This window comes from Diachasma alloeum, unplaced genomic scaffold (genome assembly GCF_001412515.2).
Source record: "Diachasma alloeum isolate Michigan unplaced genomic scaffold, Dall2.0 Dall_scaffold_00201, whole genome shotgun sequence".
Taxonomy (NCBI): domain Eukaryota; kingdom Metazoa; phylum Arthropoda; class Insecta; order Hymenoptera; family Braconidae; genus Diachasma; species Diachasma alloeum.
Genome location: NW_021680366.1, coordinates 1,995,119 through 2,012,564, shown reverse-complemented (window position 1 = coordinate 2,012,564; position 17,446 = coordinate 1,995,119). Strand labels below are relative to the sequence as shown.

Sequence of the window (17,446 nt, the reverse complement as noted above, 5' to 3'; positions counted from 1 at the left end):
CAAAAATTCCGAGAATTCCAAGATTATGAAGGAATTCCTTGAAAATTCAGAGAAATCTGGGACTCAAGGAGAGATTTCCCTGATTTTTTATCAATTCTTCCGGAGCAATTGAACTGAAATTTACAATTCTGACGAATTTTTCCATGAAATTATGAATTTTCAATGAACAAATTTCTTGAAATGTCAGTGGAAAATTTTCAAGAGTAAAAGTTAAAGTGAAATAATATCATCACAGCCTATCAGAATCACTGCTGTGAATTGGGATCACTAATTCGCCAATATGCAAGTGCGAATACGAAGAAGAAAACATTAATCATGTCTTATGGGAGTGTCCGATGTACACTAATGCCAGAAAAATCATGACCAGAAAATTCAGCCAAATTTTTTTAACAGCGCATATTGAAATATTTTGTTTAAATAAATATATGACTGCATTGATTTTCAACAAAATATTGTTGAAATTAACAGAAAACTGTCGAATAACGAATCAAAGGGTTGACGATGCTTTAGCAACTTATGAAGGGCATGACGGGTTGGAATATTATACAATAGCTCTTCAGGTCACTTGAAAATAATTTCCTTTGCATTTTCATATGCAATCATTACATTTTCAAACATTAATCCAATTGATGGACAGGTCTGGTGAAATATAGGTGATTATTTCGAGTGTTTTTAGCCAATGGATGGAATCCTTTGATAATTTAAGCGGTAATTGGTCAAACGGGGTTGAATAAAATTAATTCCAATTGAATATTTTAACAGTTATTAATTTAGAAAGAGTTTTAATTAGATTTGAACTTCTTTCGTAATCAACAACTTCAAAAAATGAGAGAATTTTTTTATTCCATTGCTTCAATTGACTCGCTCGCCGGACTATATCGGGGCCATATGTCATGTTTTGTCAGTTTCCCGCAGTGGTAAAGACTAAAAGGCATAGTTTCAGTATAAATACATTCTCAGTAGGGGGGACGGGAGGGGGAAAGACTTCAGGAGCGGCTTGTCCGGGGGAAAAGAAGAGGAGAGAGGAGGGGGAGGTGAGTACCATTATAATGGTTGCGTGCGCTTAAAGTTCTATTTGTGGTAATTCGGGGTTTAATGCACTCCCGTCCCGACTACCCGGCAGAATTACAATTTTTAGACAGGGGTTTAAGCCCAGTCGGCCGCGTCGTAAAAGATAAAATGTTCTTCCTGCGTTTGGTTTTATAACCCATACGGCGTAAGGATGAGGGCGGGGAGGGGTGTGGAATGAGCGGCTGATCAGCCGGTATTGCCGAGGTATTAAATCCGATACTTTACGGTTGTTTGACTTTTGGAAGAATTGCGATAATTGATGCTGTTAGTGAGGTTAAGGAGCATTTCAAAATTCCATTTATCTAAACTTTGTTTTGTTGTTGATTTGAAAGGCTGGCAGTTTGAAAATTGAAGAAAATTTAATTACTTCAGTTTTAATTCTAATTTAATTTTAATTTTTTATTTTTTCGTTGCAAAAAAATTAAAAATTAAAATTGAAGTAATTAAATTTTTTGGTTGAGAATTTCGGAATTTCAACAGTGTGGAAGTTTTTTAAATTTTCGTTTTTTTCAATGTTTCACAATTTGGTAATTTATTTTTTTTAAAACGTCTAGGAGTCGTAAAATTTGATGAAATATAAATTTAAATCTCGGAATTTTGGACAATTTTAAAAGTCTTGAGTTTTAACAAGATAATCAACTCTTCAATTATCCTGCACTGTTAAAAAAAACTGGCTGAATTTTCAGGTGAAAATGAATATTCACTGCCAAATTTCTTTGAATTATCACGAAATTCCCCTAAAATTCTTAAAATTCCAGGAATTTTTAGAGGAATCCGCTGAAAATGCAGAGGAATCTGCAATTCAAGAGGGGATTTCTCTGAATTTTCCTGATTTTTCTTTAACCTTCCGGTAATAATCACCCTACAATTGACAGTTCCCAAGAATTTTTCCAAATTATGAACCATGACAATTCCCTGAAAACTCAGTGGACATGTTACCTCTTAGAAATTTCCCTGACCCTTCACCGAAAATTTCAGTGGAAAATCATCAACAGCGTATCATCGCAACCGCAACTCCAAGATTTATTACAAACGCCTCTAAATGCCCCACGTCTCACCAAGCCAGCAGTACGAATTTTCCCTGAACCAAAAACTTGACATCAAATCACGGGAAAACCCCTTTTCAATTCCCCCATTTCCCCGGCTCTGTACCCAAGTAGTGTAAGTGCGTTTGAGCCTCAAACTCCCCAGTCTGTCGTTTCTCTTCTCTCTTCTCTCCTGGGGTCTAAACGATTCGCGCTTTGAAGAGTCCCCCTCCCCCTTTCCTCCCTCATCCCAGCGCCCTCCCCCCTTTATCGTATTCCTTTTCGAGGGGCCGATTTATGGACACGGCCTCCCAAGCCCTCAGTGGTATATATACACGGGATATAATGGTACAAACGGGCGTCGGCTGCACGCACAGCAAGAAGCATTTCGAATATACACCATAGTCAATGCCTCTCTCACCTCCCCCCCCCCCCCCCCCCCCCCCCCNCCGCCCCCCTCTCTCTCTCTTCACCGGCCCCTCATGTTGGTCCTCTCCTCTCACTCCTGACCGTTCACACAGTCTCGCATTAACGGTGTTGGCTCCGGTGTTCGGTTTAATCCTTGCGTTTCGTGACTCCCGACAAAGCCCGGTGGATTTCTGACAGAATGGTATCGCACGAAACGAGCATTACCTCCGCGGTACTTACCTTAACGTTTGTGCAATGTGTTGGTTAAATTAACGTACATTGATGCCAAGTTTGGGTTTATTCCGCTGTGGTTGGAGTTGGATTACAGAGGTGAATTTTATTTATTGGGTATTTCAGCAATTTTCTGGCGGTTGTACGGTGTTGAAAAAAATTGACTGAATTTTCCGGAAAAAGATGTTGAATTCGATTTAAGGGAAAGGAGTCAATGGAAGTTTCGCTGAAAATCCAAGTAAAGTCCAATTTTTTTAGCAGGAAGACGGAAATCACACAATTTACGTAAATTTTAATATTGAAGATGAATATTCACTGAGAAATTCCATAGAATCCTCTCAGTTCTTGGGATTCCCGGAATTTTTAAAGGAATTTCCGGAAAATTCTGAGGAATCTGGAACTCAATGTTCCTGGCATAATTAAACTGAAATTTACAATTCCCACGAATTTTTCCATGAAATTAACAATTTTCAATGACAAAATTTCTTGAAATTTCAGTGAAAATGTTATTTGTTAGGAATGTTCACAAAAAAAATCATGAAATTTCAGGTTTCACTGAAAATTCAGTAAAATTCCAGAATCTTGAACAGGATAAAGACACGAATTTCTTAATTCATTTTAATTTTCAATTTAATATGAATATTCAGTGCCCAATTACATTACATTATCCGTGGTAATTAAATTCGACAAAAATCCACAAAAAGCGTACCGAAAATTTCAGATACAAATTTCCAACAGTATAGGAATTTAAAAATAACCGTCATTTTTAGTTCTAAGAGGATGCATTGTATTCATAAAATCTGAAATTTGGCCTGAGGAGTTCGAATACGCTATTTTTAGACCTCGCCCACATAAAAATAAAATTAAAAAGTAAAAACTATAAAGATAAGAGTAAAAATTATCCCGATTTTCCAGGCAATTTCTCCGCGTGTGATATCCCATCGCTCCTCTCAATATTCTCCCATAAAAACAGAATACCGCAACCGCTAAAAATTCACAGGACCCTCCTTTGTCTCAAAAACGCACAATAAACCAATAATAATTACCCCGACCACCGCCACCACCGCCCAAGAACCCCCAATTGAACTAAAAAAAACGTCAAACTCCCCAACCTGGACAATGTCACGATGGGCGGTTGCCAACTGGTCCCGCTGGGAACTGCGCTTTCATTGGCTGTCTCTCAAGTACAAGAAAATATAGGTATACAAGCCTCAGCATCAAACGAGTTATGATCTGTACCTCATCCTGTGCTTCAAACCCGAATGCGAATATACCTTTCATTTCAGCTGCCACGTAGAATAATTAAATGCAGTTCGTCAATATTGAAGGGTCTTCGATTATTCCTGTACACGTCTATCGTTCGCTTTTCCGATCAATCGTGAAAGGCATCTGCGCCTTTGCCTCTTGTATTATGCCCCCTCCCCCCCCTACACTCCCTTCTCCACCTTCACTCCTAACGGAAGCAATCGGTTTGAGTTCGATTATCAAAGTATAGCCCCCCCCAAAGCCAAAAGAATAAAGATCTTTTGGTAGGCATTTCACTCATTTTTTTACTCCTTCCCTCATCCTTTGAAATATCTTTTTTAACGACTCAGTGATTATCCGGTTGTTATTATTTATTGGCTCTCACAAAGTACCAGTTTGAAGTATTTTTTTAAAAGAAAATGTTTTTTGGTCTAAAACGGCAGACATCGTAGACACCCATAAATTTTACCCGAGGGGCCACTCCTGAATGATTGAGGATGAGGCTTAGCCTGAGGGAAAATCCCAGTAGTAGAGACTTATAATCAACTCTTTAATTATTTTATCCTGTTGAAAGAATTTGGCTGAATTTTCCGGAAAGAGACCTTGAAGTTTATCTGAAAATTCAAGTAATGTCACATTTTTTAGTGACAGGAAGACGATAATTCCACAATTTACACGAATTTTTACGTTAAAATGAATATTGATAATCAAATTCCCAAGAATTATCACGGAATTCTCTCAAAATTCTTGGAATTCCACAAATATGTGACGGCATTCCCTGTAACGAATCGGGAATTCAAGTAAAAATTTATTTGAATTTTTCTGATTTTTCATTAATTTCTCCGGAATAATTAAACTGAAATTCACAGTTCTCACTCATTTTTCTACAAAATTATGAATTTTCAATGACAAACTTCGTTGGAATTTCAGTGGATATATTATAGTTGCTCGAAATTTCCAAGACCCTTTCCCCGAAAACACCAGTGGAATAATTATCAATAGTAGATAAAATCAAAATGTTTTTTGGTCTAAAACGGCAGACATCCATAAATTTCGCCCGAGGGCCACTTCTGCATGATTGAGGATGAGGTTTAGCCTCAAGGTGAAATCCCACTAGTACAGACTTGTAATCAACTCTTTAATTATTCTACACTGTTGAAAGAATTTGGATAAATTTTTCGGGAAAAAAACCGTGAAGTTTCTCTGAAAATAGTAAAGTTACATTTTTTAGCGATATGAAGACGAGAATTCCACAAGTTACATGAATTTTCAAGTTATAATTCATATTCAAGTAAAAATTTCCTTGAATTTTCCTGACTTTTCATTAATTTCTCCGGAATAATTAACCTAAAATTTACAATTCCCCCGGATTTTTTCACGAAATTATGAATTTTCCAAGAATTAATGAAGTTTTTTCCATAATTTTCTACAAAATTCCCTACAAAATTGACACACTCAGTAATTTTCTAGTGCCGGCGCTAAAATTTTTCTCGTGCATTCTTGCAAAAATTAATGAACTTACAGCAAAATTTCCCGTGCTCATCTCGAATTTCTATTCTTATTTCGAATAAAAAATGTGAGTTCGGCAGTTTGCACCTCGTTTCGGGTGCCGAGCGCTAGAATTTACCCCGACTTTTCTCATCGCGTAGTTGTTAGAAACATCCGAGACCCTTTACCGGAAAATACCAGTTGAAAATTATCAGCAGTGTATAAAATCAAACTGTTATCTGGTCTAAAATGGCAGACATCGTAGAGACCCATAAATTTCACCCGAGGGCCACTCCCGAATGATAGCGGATGAGACTTAACCTCGAGGCGAAATCCCAGTAGTAGACACTCATTTTCCAAAAATTCTTATCGCTAGGTATAACGATGGCTCCGATTTGAGGCCATATATTGAGTATTTACCATCGCCACAAACGAGAATTTCATCTTGTCGAGTGATGTTGCTGCTGGGGCGACTGGAGTCGCTTGCAATTACAAGCCTGGTCAACATATAATTATACCCAATGACCATAAATTACGGAATTTTTGTGCGCAACATTCTTAATTACCCTTTGAATTAACATCAATCAACCCCCCCTTAATTACATGGCTTGGAGAGTCTATCCATGGTCGTCGGTTATTGGTAATGGCGGCTGCTGTTCAATGCCTCGCGCGTCTTTGGTGATGGGAAGTTTGTTAGGCGGAATATACACACCTATCAGTCGGCTAGGGGATTGAGAGGAGTTATGTCGGGTTTTGTTGGATGATAACGGGGAAAGGAGGTTGATTTCTTGGGGTGGGGCTCGGGAGTTGCTGCATGGGAGCGCTGAGATTCTTATGAGGGAAATTTAATGCGTCAGGATTGACATCAAATTAACCTATCAAGTGGACAACTCAGTTGAAAAGAAAAATAAAATTGGCTAAATAAAGCATCTACGTTACAAATTTTTTTTCTCATCAAATTAGAAGTGTTATGGCGCACCTTTCCGGTCTCAAAAACAATAATTGAAGAAAATGTTCGTAAATAATCGAGGACTTGTGACTGCGGTGGTAACAGTCGAATTTTGATCGGGCAACATCGCACGCTTCGGCTAGTAGTGGGGTTGTAACAGCGAGATGAATGTTGTGTGTGTTATGCGTGTCCATATGCTTCCAGCACTGAATTATCGTCACCGACTTTACCGAACTCGATCAGCGGTTGCGTGCGGTGTTGTCGCGTTGCTCGACTCGTAATGGCGGTCAAATTTTTTTTAGAGGAATTCGAAAATCAATCGAAGATATCACGCCTATATGGCCTGGCCCCCTACTGGTTCTCGCCGGCGATAGATTCTCCATAGTCTAAAGTAAATGGTTTGTGGTTTTTTTTTTCAATATCTTGAGTGTCTAGCCCACGCAACATCTGGATCAAAGCTCACGCGGTCACGTTTCTTCCCTAAGCGTAATGTTACAAGAAGTGATTTTCAGAAATTAATTTCGCACTAGGATGCCCCGATGGCAGGATTAAAATTATTTTCAACGTGTGGCTCAAATATGAACCTGGCATATGAGACAATATTAAAATTATAGTGAACAAGATCCATGCGCGCGCTCTCGCGCGCGCTGATCTATTCATTTGTTGAAATGAAGAAATGGATTCATTGAATTTCATTTTCTCATGAATACCTTACAAATATTGATAATGAATCAATGAGAATTCGACTAATGATTGAAGCGAATAGCGAAGTAGAGTAAAAGAATCTATAAAGAATTTTTCATTTTCAATTAATTATCTTCTATTTTTTTGAATAATCGGTCTCCATAAAAGGATAGAATTTATTAATTTCACCGATGATATATATACATGTGAAATATATATATTATATATATATATGACGTGAAAAAAAAATTTACCACTGAAGAATTTGAAATTGTCGCTGAAGAATTTGAAAATGCCACGTGTTTTTTTTGTGAATAACTTCGTGTCAGATATTGACCAATCAGAATTAAGGATTAGCGGTTGGATAATTTTAGACGATAAAAGAGGAATATCCATAAATTCTTCGGAACTTGTTCACCCTTGATATCCCAGTATGCTCGACTGATCGAATGAATAATTAAATGTCGCGATGAATAAACAACTATTCCATCTCTAAAATACAAAAATTTCAACATATCATTAACTATTGAAATTCTTAATGGACTCCAGTATTAGAAACCCAATAATTCTCAGATGTTTAATTATGAATGCTCATTTTATTTCACAATCTCCACCTATTTCAGCTGACGTGCAGGTATAGACGATTCCCTTCGCATAAAATCCCAAAGTCCTATATAATTTTCTGATGTTCACATATCCACAATTTCTCCCGAACCTGTCAGGATTTTTTGACGTATCACATTGTTACCCGGGTCCTGCATTTATTCTTGTATGGCTCCTATAATAAACCACCCGATCCCCACTCATTATTGCATTTAAATGGACTCTGCTAATTGATCCAGTTTCCGAAATAACCGCTATTATACACCGAAAAAAGAGATGATTTCAGACTCGTACAATCGCTCGCAGCACATCTAACTTTCCTAGGGCTATAACCCCACCTTCAGCCTCACTTCATCCGTCTCACTCCTCCCATGATGCCGACAGCTGGTGGTTAAAGCATATAATAATTTTCGGTCTTGCGAAACACGCGCGCGTGGCAATTAATGCGATTCGCCGACTCTGGATTGATGATCATTTGTTGTCCGAATGAGATGAAGACTACAATGAGATGATTCCGGTGGTTGGGATTTATAACTGACATTTTTGGGAGTTGGTCCGATGCATCTACTCAAATCTTTTGATGATTGATAATGTATTTTCAACAAGGATTGTTCTGGAGTCAGTTAAAAAAATTACGCCGTGGCTATTCGCATTACCGATTCGTTCATTTACTTGTTTATCTAGATGTTTTTTTGATTCATTCGTTTCATTTTTTCAATTCCCGGCTTTTCCATTTACTTATTAATTTTTTCTAATTCATTATCTCTATTCAAATTCATGGGAATTCCGAACATTCCTCGTGTGAGTGAGTCCACCTTTCTGGAAGTGCGTAACGGAAGTGGCGCGTAGCGCGGGAAATTTTGAGTGTGCACCAAAGCAAACAATTGTCAAATGCCGGGTATAATACGGAATCTTCGCCTCTTCATCACCGCATCTCTTACAATGTATACCATTTCCGCCTCACTCACAAACCCTGCATCAATCATTATCTACTGTTAAAAAAAAAAAAAAAAAAAAAAAAAAAAAAAAAAAAAAAAAAAAAAAAAAAAAAAAAAAAAAAAAAAAAAAAAAAAAAAAAAAAAAAAAAAAAAAAAAAAAAAAAAAAAAAAAAAAAAAAAAAAAAAAAAAAAAAAAAAAAAAAAAAAAAAAAAAAAAAAAAAAAAAAAAAAAAAAAAAAAAAAAAAAAAAAAAAAAAAAAAAAAAAAAAAAAAAAAAAAAAAAAAAAAAAAAAAAAAAAAAAAAAAAAAAAAAAAAAAAAAAAAAAAAAAAAAAAAAAAAAAAAAAAAAAAAAAAAAAAAAAAAAAAAAAAAAAAAAAAAAAAAAAAAAAAAAAAAAAAAAAAAAAAAAAAAAAAAAAAAAAAAAAAAAAAAAAAAAAAAAAAAAAAAAAAAAAAAAAAAAAAAAAAAAAAAAAAAAAAAAAAAAAAAAAAAAAAAAAAAAAAAAAAAAAAAAAAAAAAAAAAAAAAAAAAAAAAAAAAAAAAAAAAAAAAAAAAAAAAAAAAAAAAAAAAAAAAAAAAAAAAAAAAAAAACACTCATATACCAACGTACTCAATTAATATTATATATTCAGTTTAAAAAAGAAATTATGTGAAAAATGTATTCACTGACTGAAGGCCCTCGGGCAATGGCCTGTTGCGAGCTTGCTCGCAACAAATTCCTTTAAAAATAAAATAAAATAAATAATACGGAATAATAGGTAATCCGTACAAATAATTATACTAGCTGTATAAACCATAAGGTTTCGTGTCTAATAAAAAAAAAAGAAAATAATCATACAACCCTTGCAAAAAAATTGATTCCCTCACCACTCCCAAATGCGTTATTTTCCTAATTAAAATGCGAATTCACTCAGAAAAATGGATCGAAAACATCAAAAGAGATTACGCGATTATCAACTCAATGAACCATCATTTTTATTTCTCCATCAGAGGCCGCGTTCGTTTACCCATTAGCTACATATCTGCACGCGAATATCAGCCACTGGCGCGGATGATTTCCTCCTCGTTTAGCGGCTAAACGCAGAGGCCAAAAACAAGCAAAATTCATAAATAAAAAATGAAAAGAAAATTAACATGCTGTGTGTATTCTCGTGTATGGCCTGCACTTATGACCTTTTCTACTTGAAACATACGCTCAATGATCCGTCCAGGGCTCGTTCGTCATAAGCCCATATACCCAGACAGTTTAAAAAGTTTTAAGGATTGGACTCGGGCCAACGCAAAAATAGAAGCAGATGTTGTTAAGTTGCGTTTGAAAAGGCCTCCCCTCTTCTCTTTTCTTCTCCTCACTTCTCCCTCGGGTGTCAGATGAGCGTTGGATTATAACCCATAGAAAGAAGTGGGAGAGAAAGTTAAATTGAAGGAAGAAGGAGATGTGTAAGACAACGAGGTCACCATCTCCGAGGCTTGAGGCGTGATTTCATTGCCCTTGAATTTCACTTTATCCCTGAAAGTAGTGAGTGAACTCGCATTAAGATAAAAATAATTATACTTTTTGAATGTGTCATGGCGCCAAAGCCCACTGGAGCAGACATTTATGGCTTCGGTGTGGTGGAGGGAGGAATATCGGCATCGCAAACTAGTATACAACTCTAATACACGTGGCATCCCGTAAAGTGCCGACGATACAGTTTTTGCCTTTGATGTTTTGTCGTTCATTTAATCTTTACCATTTTCGGGAGAGGGATAGAATGGGTCTTCTAATTTTCACTGTCCGGGAATTCGCTTGACAGCTGCGCTTGTTCGTTCTCATATCATTGTGGGATTCCCCAAATTTAATTAGTTGGGTGGATGGTGTGTGGAATTTGTGATTAAATTAGCAAATGTTGTTGATTTATTTTGGGGTTGAGGGTGAATTTAGCGGAGGGAATTGATGGGAATGAGAGACAAAAGACGCTTGAATTCGGATTTCAAATTATAAATGTGTCGTGGATCTTTTCAGATAAGATATGAGGGAAAAAATGAGAATTGAAAAAAATCGAACTCTAAATATCTTGAATGAGAACAAGCTTCGGGGGGGAAATTTTTAAAGCGTAATTCTGACATGAAATAAGAAACGAGAAAATAATTTACAATAATATTCATCTATGCCCACATTAATTTGGTCATTAGGAAAGAAAATATTGTAAAATCCTCGTAAATTCCCAGAGAAAACTAACACAAAGAAGCGTTATAAAATAAAAATTATGAAACGTGTCACGTGATCCCGAACACTGCCTCTGATTCGTTGAAATCAAAATGTCTTCGGCAATGTTAAAAATTCAAGAAATTTCGAGTTTTCGCTCCAATTTCACAGAACCCTCGAATTTTCTGAAAAAAGGACTAGAGAAAATTTCCAGATTTTATGGAAAATTCGTGGAAACTTTTGAAGTTTTAGAAAATTTTAAGTTTACGGAATCGTCGATTGGAATTGTGGAAAAATGATGAATGTAGAAAGAATACTCTCCAAATTCCTGTGAAGGCATCAGATTTAGGTAGATGATGTTAACAGAGAAATTACTGAATGCGTCTGTAGAGGATTAAAGTCCAATGGAAAATAGGGGTTTCAACTACTTATCGAAATACAAAAATTTAACCGGTGATGAAAGGAAATACTTTGTTTTCAAGAATCATATATATCGACTTATCTCTCAGTTGAGTTTTTGAGGAATATTTCCGAATCTAAGGGAGATAGCGAAATTTTCGTAAATACATTTGTTGCAGCTCTCAATCGGCTCTACAAAAAAGGTTATAATGCAAATTTTGCTGTCGCCCTTAGATTCCGAGATATTAATTGAAAACTGGTCAATAGTCAAAATTGACTTGAACCGTTTTATCACTTCGGTACTGATATAGTATAATCAAAATAATTACGAAGAATTAATTGGCGAATGTTTATTCCTGTCTGAATTCACTCGTGCATTTCCATTTTGACGAATGTAACAATTTTTTTGTTATTTTTTATGAAAATATTCATCCTTTCATTCGTCTTTCAGATAACGATTCATCGGGATGCTCGGTTGACATGGCGGAGGGCTCAGCCGAGGAGGAACAGAGCAGTACCGCTGCGCCAGCATCACCCCCAGCTGACTTACGCACCCAGACAACACACCTGTCAACATCACCTTATCATCACAGACGTCTGCAGCCGCGTCAATTGCCGTATAGACAGCATCCTAACATGTTGGCAACCGCAGCGCCACCACGTCACAGCCACAGCGGCCTCCTCTCCCATCACATAAAAACCGAGACCGATATGGACGCCCCCTGCGATGTTCCACTGAATCTCAAGAGCGAGGTAAGTGACAATTAGTGATTTCAAGGTTTTTAATCGTCTCTTCACCCGTTCTTTAAGCATCATAAAAATTCGGAAAAAATTGCCGCGTTCCTGATACAGCAGTTAGACTCAAGTTCCAACAGAATGAATATTCCAACCGCCAGTATGAACACTCAAATTTCCCCTGTTACTCCGGGCGTTTTTGGTTTTTATGAATGTTTACAAAAATAATAAATCTATGGAAAATGTAATTTTAATGTCATGATTTTTTTCCAAATTTTTATCACGCAATTTAATTGACAAATTTGATGATTGTAAATAGTTAAATCTATAGTATAGTCTGCACCAAACTGTAAAAGACATTTGGATAACCTTAAGGTGGGCTCATTTAGTTTATTATGCGGGTGCGTATATGTTGTGTGTGATGAATGCGTCAGACGCCACCTAGTCGATGTTAAGGCTAACTGCTGTATCAAGGATGCACCCGCTCAGCATTTCTGATATGTTTTAACGTCTCTTAACGTCTCTTTTTTATGATCTATCATATTTTTTAATTGTACGTATCACCACAAAATGAAATTGTTTTGAAAATGTGCGGCTGCTCTAGAAAATCCGAGAATTTTTTCAGCAGCGTAGGCGACCGTAAAGGGTTAATTATCATTTTGTCTCATTGCATTCCATTGAATTGCGCATGACAAGTGTCTGTTGATCGTCAGCTAAGATAATGCGTAAGTGCAATGACCTTTGAACATTATCCTGGATTGTATCTTCGCTTCAGTCTTCTCGCGTCTTTGTGTGTCAATGACAATCAATTGTTGCGGTCAAGTAGATGCCCCCCCACTACTCTATCTCAACCCAAATCGTACAATGGTCTCGATGACCTGTATATGATTAATGCTGAAAACAAAGCATACCAGCACGGGTTTCGTATCATCGGGTCAATGATCGCTGATATTTGGGCTATACCTTATTGAGCGACTTGCGCAACTTTCCAATCATTTCGAATGCTGCCATATTTTTTTTAACTTCCTGACCCGAAGGAAGTTTTTGTAATGACCCTGAAAATCCGTTTGGGAAATTTCATGATTTGTCCACGTTTCGTGACCCCTAGAAACTCTTCCGCCAGTTTTTAGAGACCGGTGGGTATGTGTGCATGTGCGTGTGTCTGTGACCAAAATTTTGCGTCACGATTTCTCTCGAACAAACGATGCGATTCAATTTTTTTTTCACGCAATCGATGTCTTTTCATGTAACTTAGAAATGATTAGACGTTGAACAACATCGCCTCAGCGGTTCTTTAGATTTTGCGATAAAACTTGTGAAAAAATGTCGAAAAATGCAATTTTTTTAGAAATTTGATGATTCCTCACAGAGAAACGATGAGATTGATTTCTTGTTTCGGAGTAATTCGAACAGGAATTTTTTTAATTTGAAACTTTTCAAAGATTTTTCAATATAGGTCAATTGTTCTCATTATTATTTTTTAATTCTATTTTTTTGTTTTTTTCATTGAGAAAATTCAACAAAAATCTTGGAAAATTGGAGGCGAGGAAATTAAGTGAAAAATATGTCAATAGAATAAATTGTATAGGAAAATCGGTCCGACCCGAGCGACCAACAACCCAGTCGATTTTTTTTTCATAAATTGCGGTGGACTACAGGCATGAGTAGTTCACTTAATATCCTTCACGAATTAGCGTCATGAGAATCGCTGACTAACAATGAGATTGGGACTGTAATCGTCGTGATATACTTGGTATTGTAATGAAAATTACCATTTTCCGCATTCCGCGAGACCATTGCCGCGTCAAGTTAAAGGCCGCAATGGCCCCACGTCTTCAGGTATCGACGCCATCATGGCTGTCGATCGATTATTGATCTCCGTGGTAAATCCGCGAAGCAATGACGCTGCGGAAAGGAGTTGTAGCGTACGTGACGGGTTCAGTGAACCAGGAAGTGGAGCAGTCCCTTTTTTTGTTATGAAATTTGTGGGCTGTTCTGATACTCGAGAGCGTTAACCGATACAGTACATTTTTCGGTCATGAATCATATGATTTATAATGTGATATTTAATTTAAAAATATCCAATTGATTCGGATAATTTTTTCTGGGGAAATCCTTTTCAGAGAATATCGAATAGACCAAGAGTAGTTTTTAGGCGCGCTATCAACATTTGTTTCCGAATTTTTTTTGGAGAAACGGATTAAAAAAAAATGAAATTTAATGCATTGAAATATAATTTGAGAATACATTGGAATGCACTGAAAAAAACATCGCAGATCTTTACACTCATTTCGATAGAAATACTTGGCTAATGATGTGTTCACCTTAGTTACATGGGCGTAGGATCATTTACCTTACCGTATCTCTCGACTACTATTCAAATTCCTAGTTATTTATTGTTGAAAATTTTTGACTGAATTTTCCGTGCTAAATTTCAGAAATTTTTATCGTGTTCCAATTCCACTGAAGTTTCAGGAAATCTTGCCATTGAAAATTCAGAATTTCGTGGAAAAATTAAAGAGAACTGTAAATTTCCGTTCCATTTTTCCCTGAAAATGAATAGAAAACCAAAAAATTCTGGTAAATATATTCTTGAATTTTCAGGACAGTGACACTGTAAAAAATCATTAAATTTCAGATTTCCCTGCAAAATTAATGCGATTTCACACTGAATATTCATATCAGATTGAAAATTCAACTAAAGTAAGGAATTCTCGTCTCTATTCCCCTTAAAATTCTGGAATTTGACTGAATTTTCAATGAAACCTGAAATGTCATAATTTTTCTCCCCCTAAATATCTCAATGATAAACAACTGCTAGAGTCGAATATGCCTAAACGAGTATTCGTTCATCGCGAACAAATGACTGCCCAGAGAGAAGGTCGATGCAAGTGGACAAATGCATCGACAAATGACTGTCACCAAATCATGAGTTGTCGCCCTGAAACTTCCGGCTAATGTTAAATCCCAGTGATTTCCCATTAATTATCGACAAATGGCCCTTGAAGTACCCAACACAATAAGTATATCAAGTACAAATGAGTCCCTCTGTCAGCGCGTAATGAACTACTAGAAAAGAGGGTGTGATCGGATGAGAGAGTTGGATGCATAACAAATGGAATATCATGACCGGGATTTACTACTGTCTGGAGATTATAACAACTCCGATGGTGAATGGTGGTTGTTTGCACGCGGCTTACGTGTGCCCACCTTTGGCATGGACAACGACCGGTTCCAGTGTCCGCTTGCATATCAGACTAGACTTGGCGAAAAAAAAAAAAAAAAAAAAANAAAAAAAAAAAAAAAAAAAAAAAAGACACATGAAGGAGGGAAAACATGACGTTGAGACATACACGAGGTATGATAATTTATGCTCAAGAAAATGAATATGGAAGGTTGACTCTGATGGTTTTTAATGGCATAGGGATCACTCGGCAAAATCTCACGAAAATCACGGAGACGACTAATCGCCTTCAGTTTTTTTTCCTCTCGGCATTCGTTTACTTTTTCTTTTCGTTAAACGTTCGTCTCGCTTTTGACGCATCGAGTGCCTAGTTTTCAGGGAGGTGGTATGCCCCCTCCGGCGCATTCCTTCTTGATGGCTTTAGAGTTCCAACCCGCAAAGTGCATCTGTCAAGGAGTGATTGAAGGCAAACGATCAGGGCGTTGCGAACACCGAATGCGTTGGAGTTGTGTTTCATTATGGTAGGGGTATCTCATTACCTCCATGAAGCTTATTTGGAGTGCCTCAATTACATTTCTATCGGGTTACAACACAATTATACGATTATTATTCATCGGCATATGGGGGCTGGCGGGTGTCAAATTCCACCGTTCTTTCTTTATTCTCGATTGGAAATCGTGTTGCTGGTGTATTTCTCCATAGTTTGGTTATCGAATTCCATTGTGAGATATCATAATGGCCACGAGCGTAATTATTTTATCATGACCTTGAGTGTAATTTGAACCACATTATCTGGTGTTTTAAATGGCAATTATCCGATTACTCAATGAATGGCCATTGATAATTCTAATTTCTTACCGTGAGCATGGAGTGCCTTTGAGAGCTTATGGCACGCTGCACCGAAAATTCTGTAAAGATGTCATGGAGATTAAAAGCATTTAAGGCAAATGAAACTATAAAGTCCACATTTCATTTTTTTTCAATCAAACTAAAAGTCAATTCAATTCAATTCAATTTATTTTCCTTGATGTTACACGAGTTCTTTCCTTGTTTTACATCTCCACCAGCCCTTCTTTCCCCACCTCTCCTTATATTATTTATTACATGCTTATATAGATATTTTAAACTTTGAAATTCAAACTAAAAGTCAATGTAACCTTCTCATCAACTTTAGCGCACCTTTCAGTCATATTCTTCAGTGTTTGGATATCGATTTTCATCTTGAGATGTTATAACGACCTACACGATAATCCAAATCTCATTATCCCAAGTTGCCGATTGCAAATAATGAATGAAGATCAGATAATGAAATTCAAATTTTCCACCGTGCGGATTACTTCCGCTGCGCGCTTTCGGCATTCTTCACATTTTTACATTCATCAAAAATCTGTAGAGATATCACAGAGATGAAAAGGCAATTGAATGTGAATGAAACAGTAAAACTCCCATCAAATTTTGTTCAAACAAATGAAAAATTAACGCAACCTTCTCATAATAATAATACTTCAGCGCTCATATTGTTTTTTACTGTTTGGATATTGATTTCCATCTTAAGATGTTATAATGATCTACACGATAATCAAATTATCTCGTCAATTCATCAGACACAACTGTCAATTCAAATGGCCCGCCGTGGGCATTACTTTCATGCCGCTCTCCCTCCCCACCGCATTCACTCGCACCGGAAAATCCGCAAAGACGTCACAGCCATGAAAAACTCAACAGAATACAAATGAAACAGTAAAACCCCCATCAAATATTTTCCAATCAAACCAAAAGTCATAACGCAAATATCTCATCAATACCCCAACACTCGTATTTTCTGAAAGAATATTGACAATAGGAAAGGGCAAGCGGAGGGAAGTTGACAACCGATTGCGCATATGAAGGGTACGATGAGTGGCTGCCCATAATGGGAATCAGGAAAAAAGCAATATTCCGTTGGTGGATGGGTCATCCTCGTATATTTCCATCGACGCCTCTAACAGCAACAATCCCTCCCCCTCGTGTGCATCCCCTGACCGCCCTAATGGAAAAAAAATATTCACCAATAAATTAATATCCGTGTATTGCTAAAAAGAGGTGAACTAAAGATAAATAAATTGAGAATTTTTATAACAGTCGAAGGATGATTTCTCTTTGTGCGATTTAAATTCTGAAAAGTACATTTCAATCTGTGTGCCGCAGGCGAACAGGCTATCATCAGTGGCTTGTTCTCAATTCGTGGTTTGCGATTTCAATGTACACACAGTGTGTGCAACCACCCATCCCCCTCCCCCCCCCCCCCACAAAGTCCCCCCC

The 17,446-nt window shown here is 36.8% G+C and overlaps 1 protein-coding gene across 2 annotated transcripts in view; it reads left to right on the top strand.

The window, feature by feature from the left end:
* The window catches only part of LOC107035902 (POU domain, class 6, transcription factor 1), a 163,577-nt gene that overhangs the window by 12,373 nt on the left and 133,758 nt on the right, over window positions 1–17,446 (top strand). For both annotated transcript variants that reach the window (XM_029125927.1, XM_015253543.1), the window contains exon 2: window positions 11,678–11,979. In XM_029125927.1, coding sequence (XP_028981760.1) covers window positions 11,707–11,979 — 273 coding nt within the window. In that variant the 5' untranslated portion in view covers window positions 11,678–11,706. The remainder of the gene's footprint in view (window positions 1–11,677; window positions 11,980–17,446) is intronic.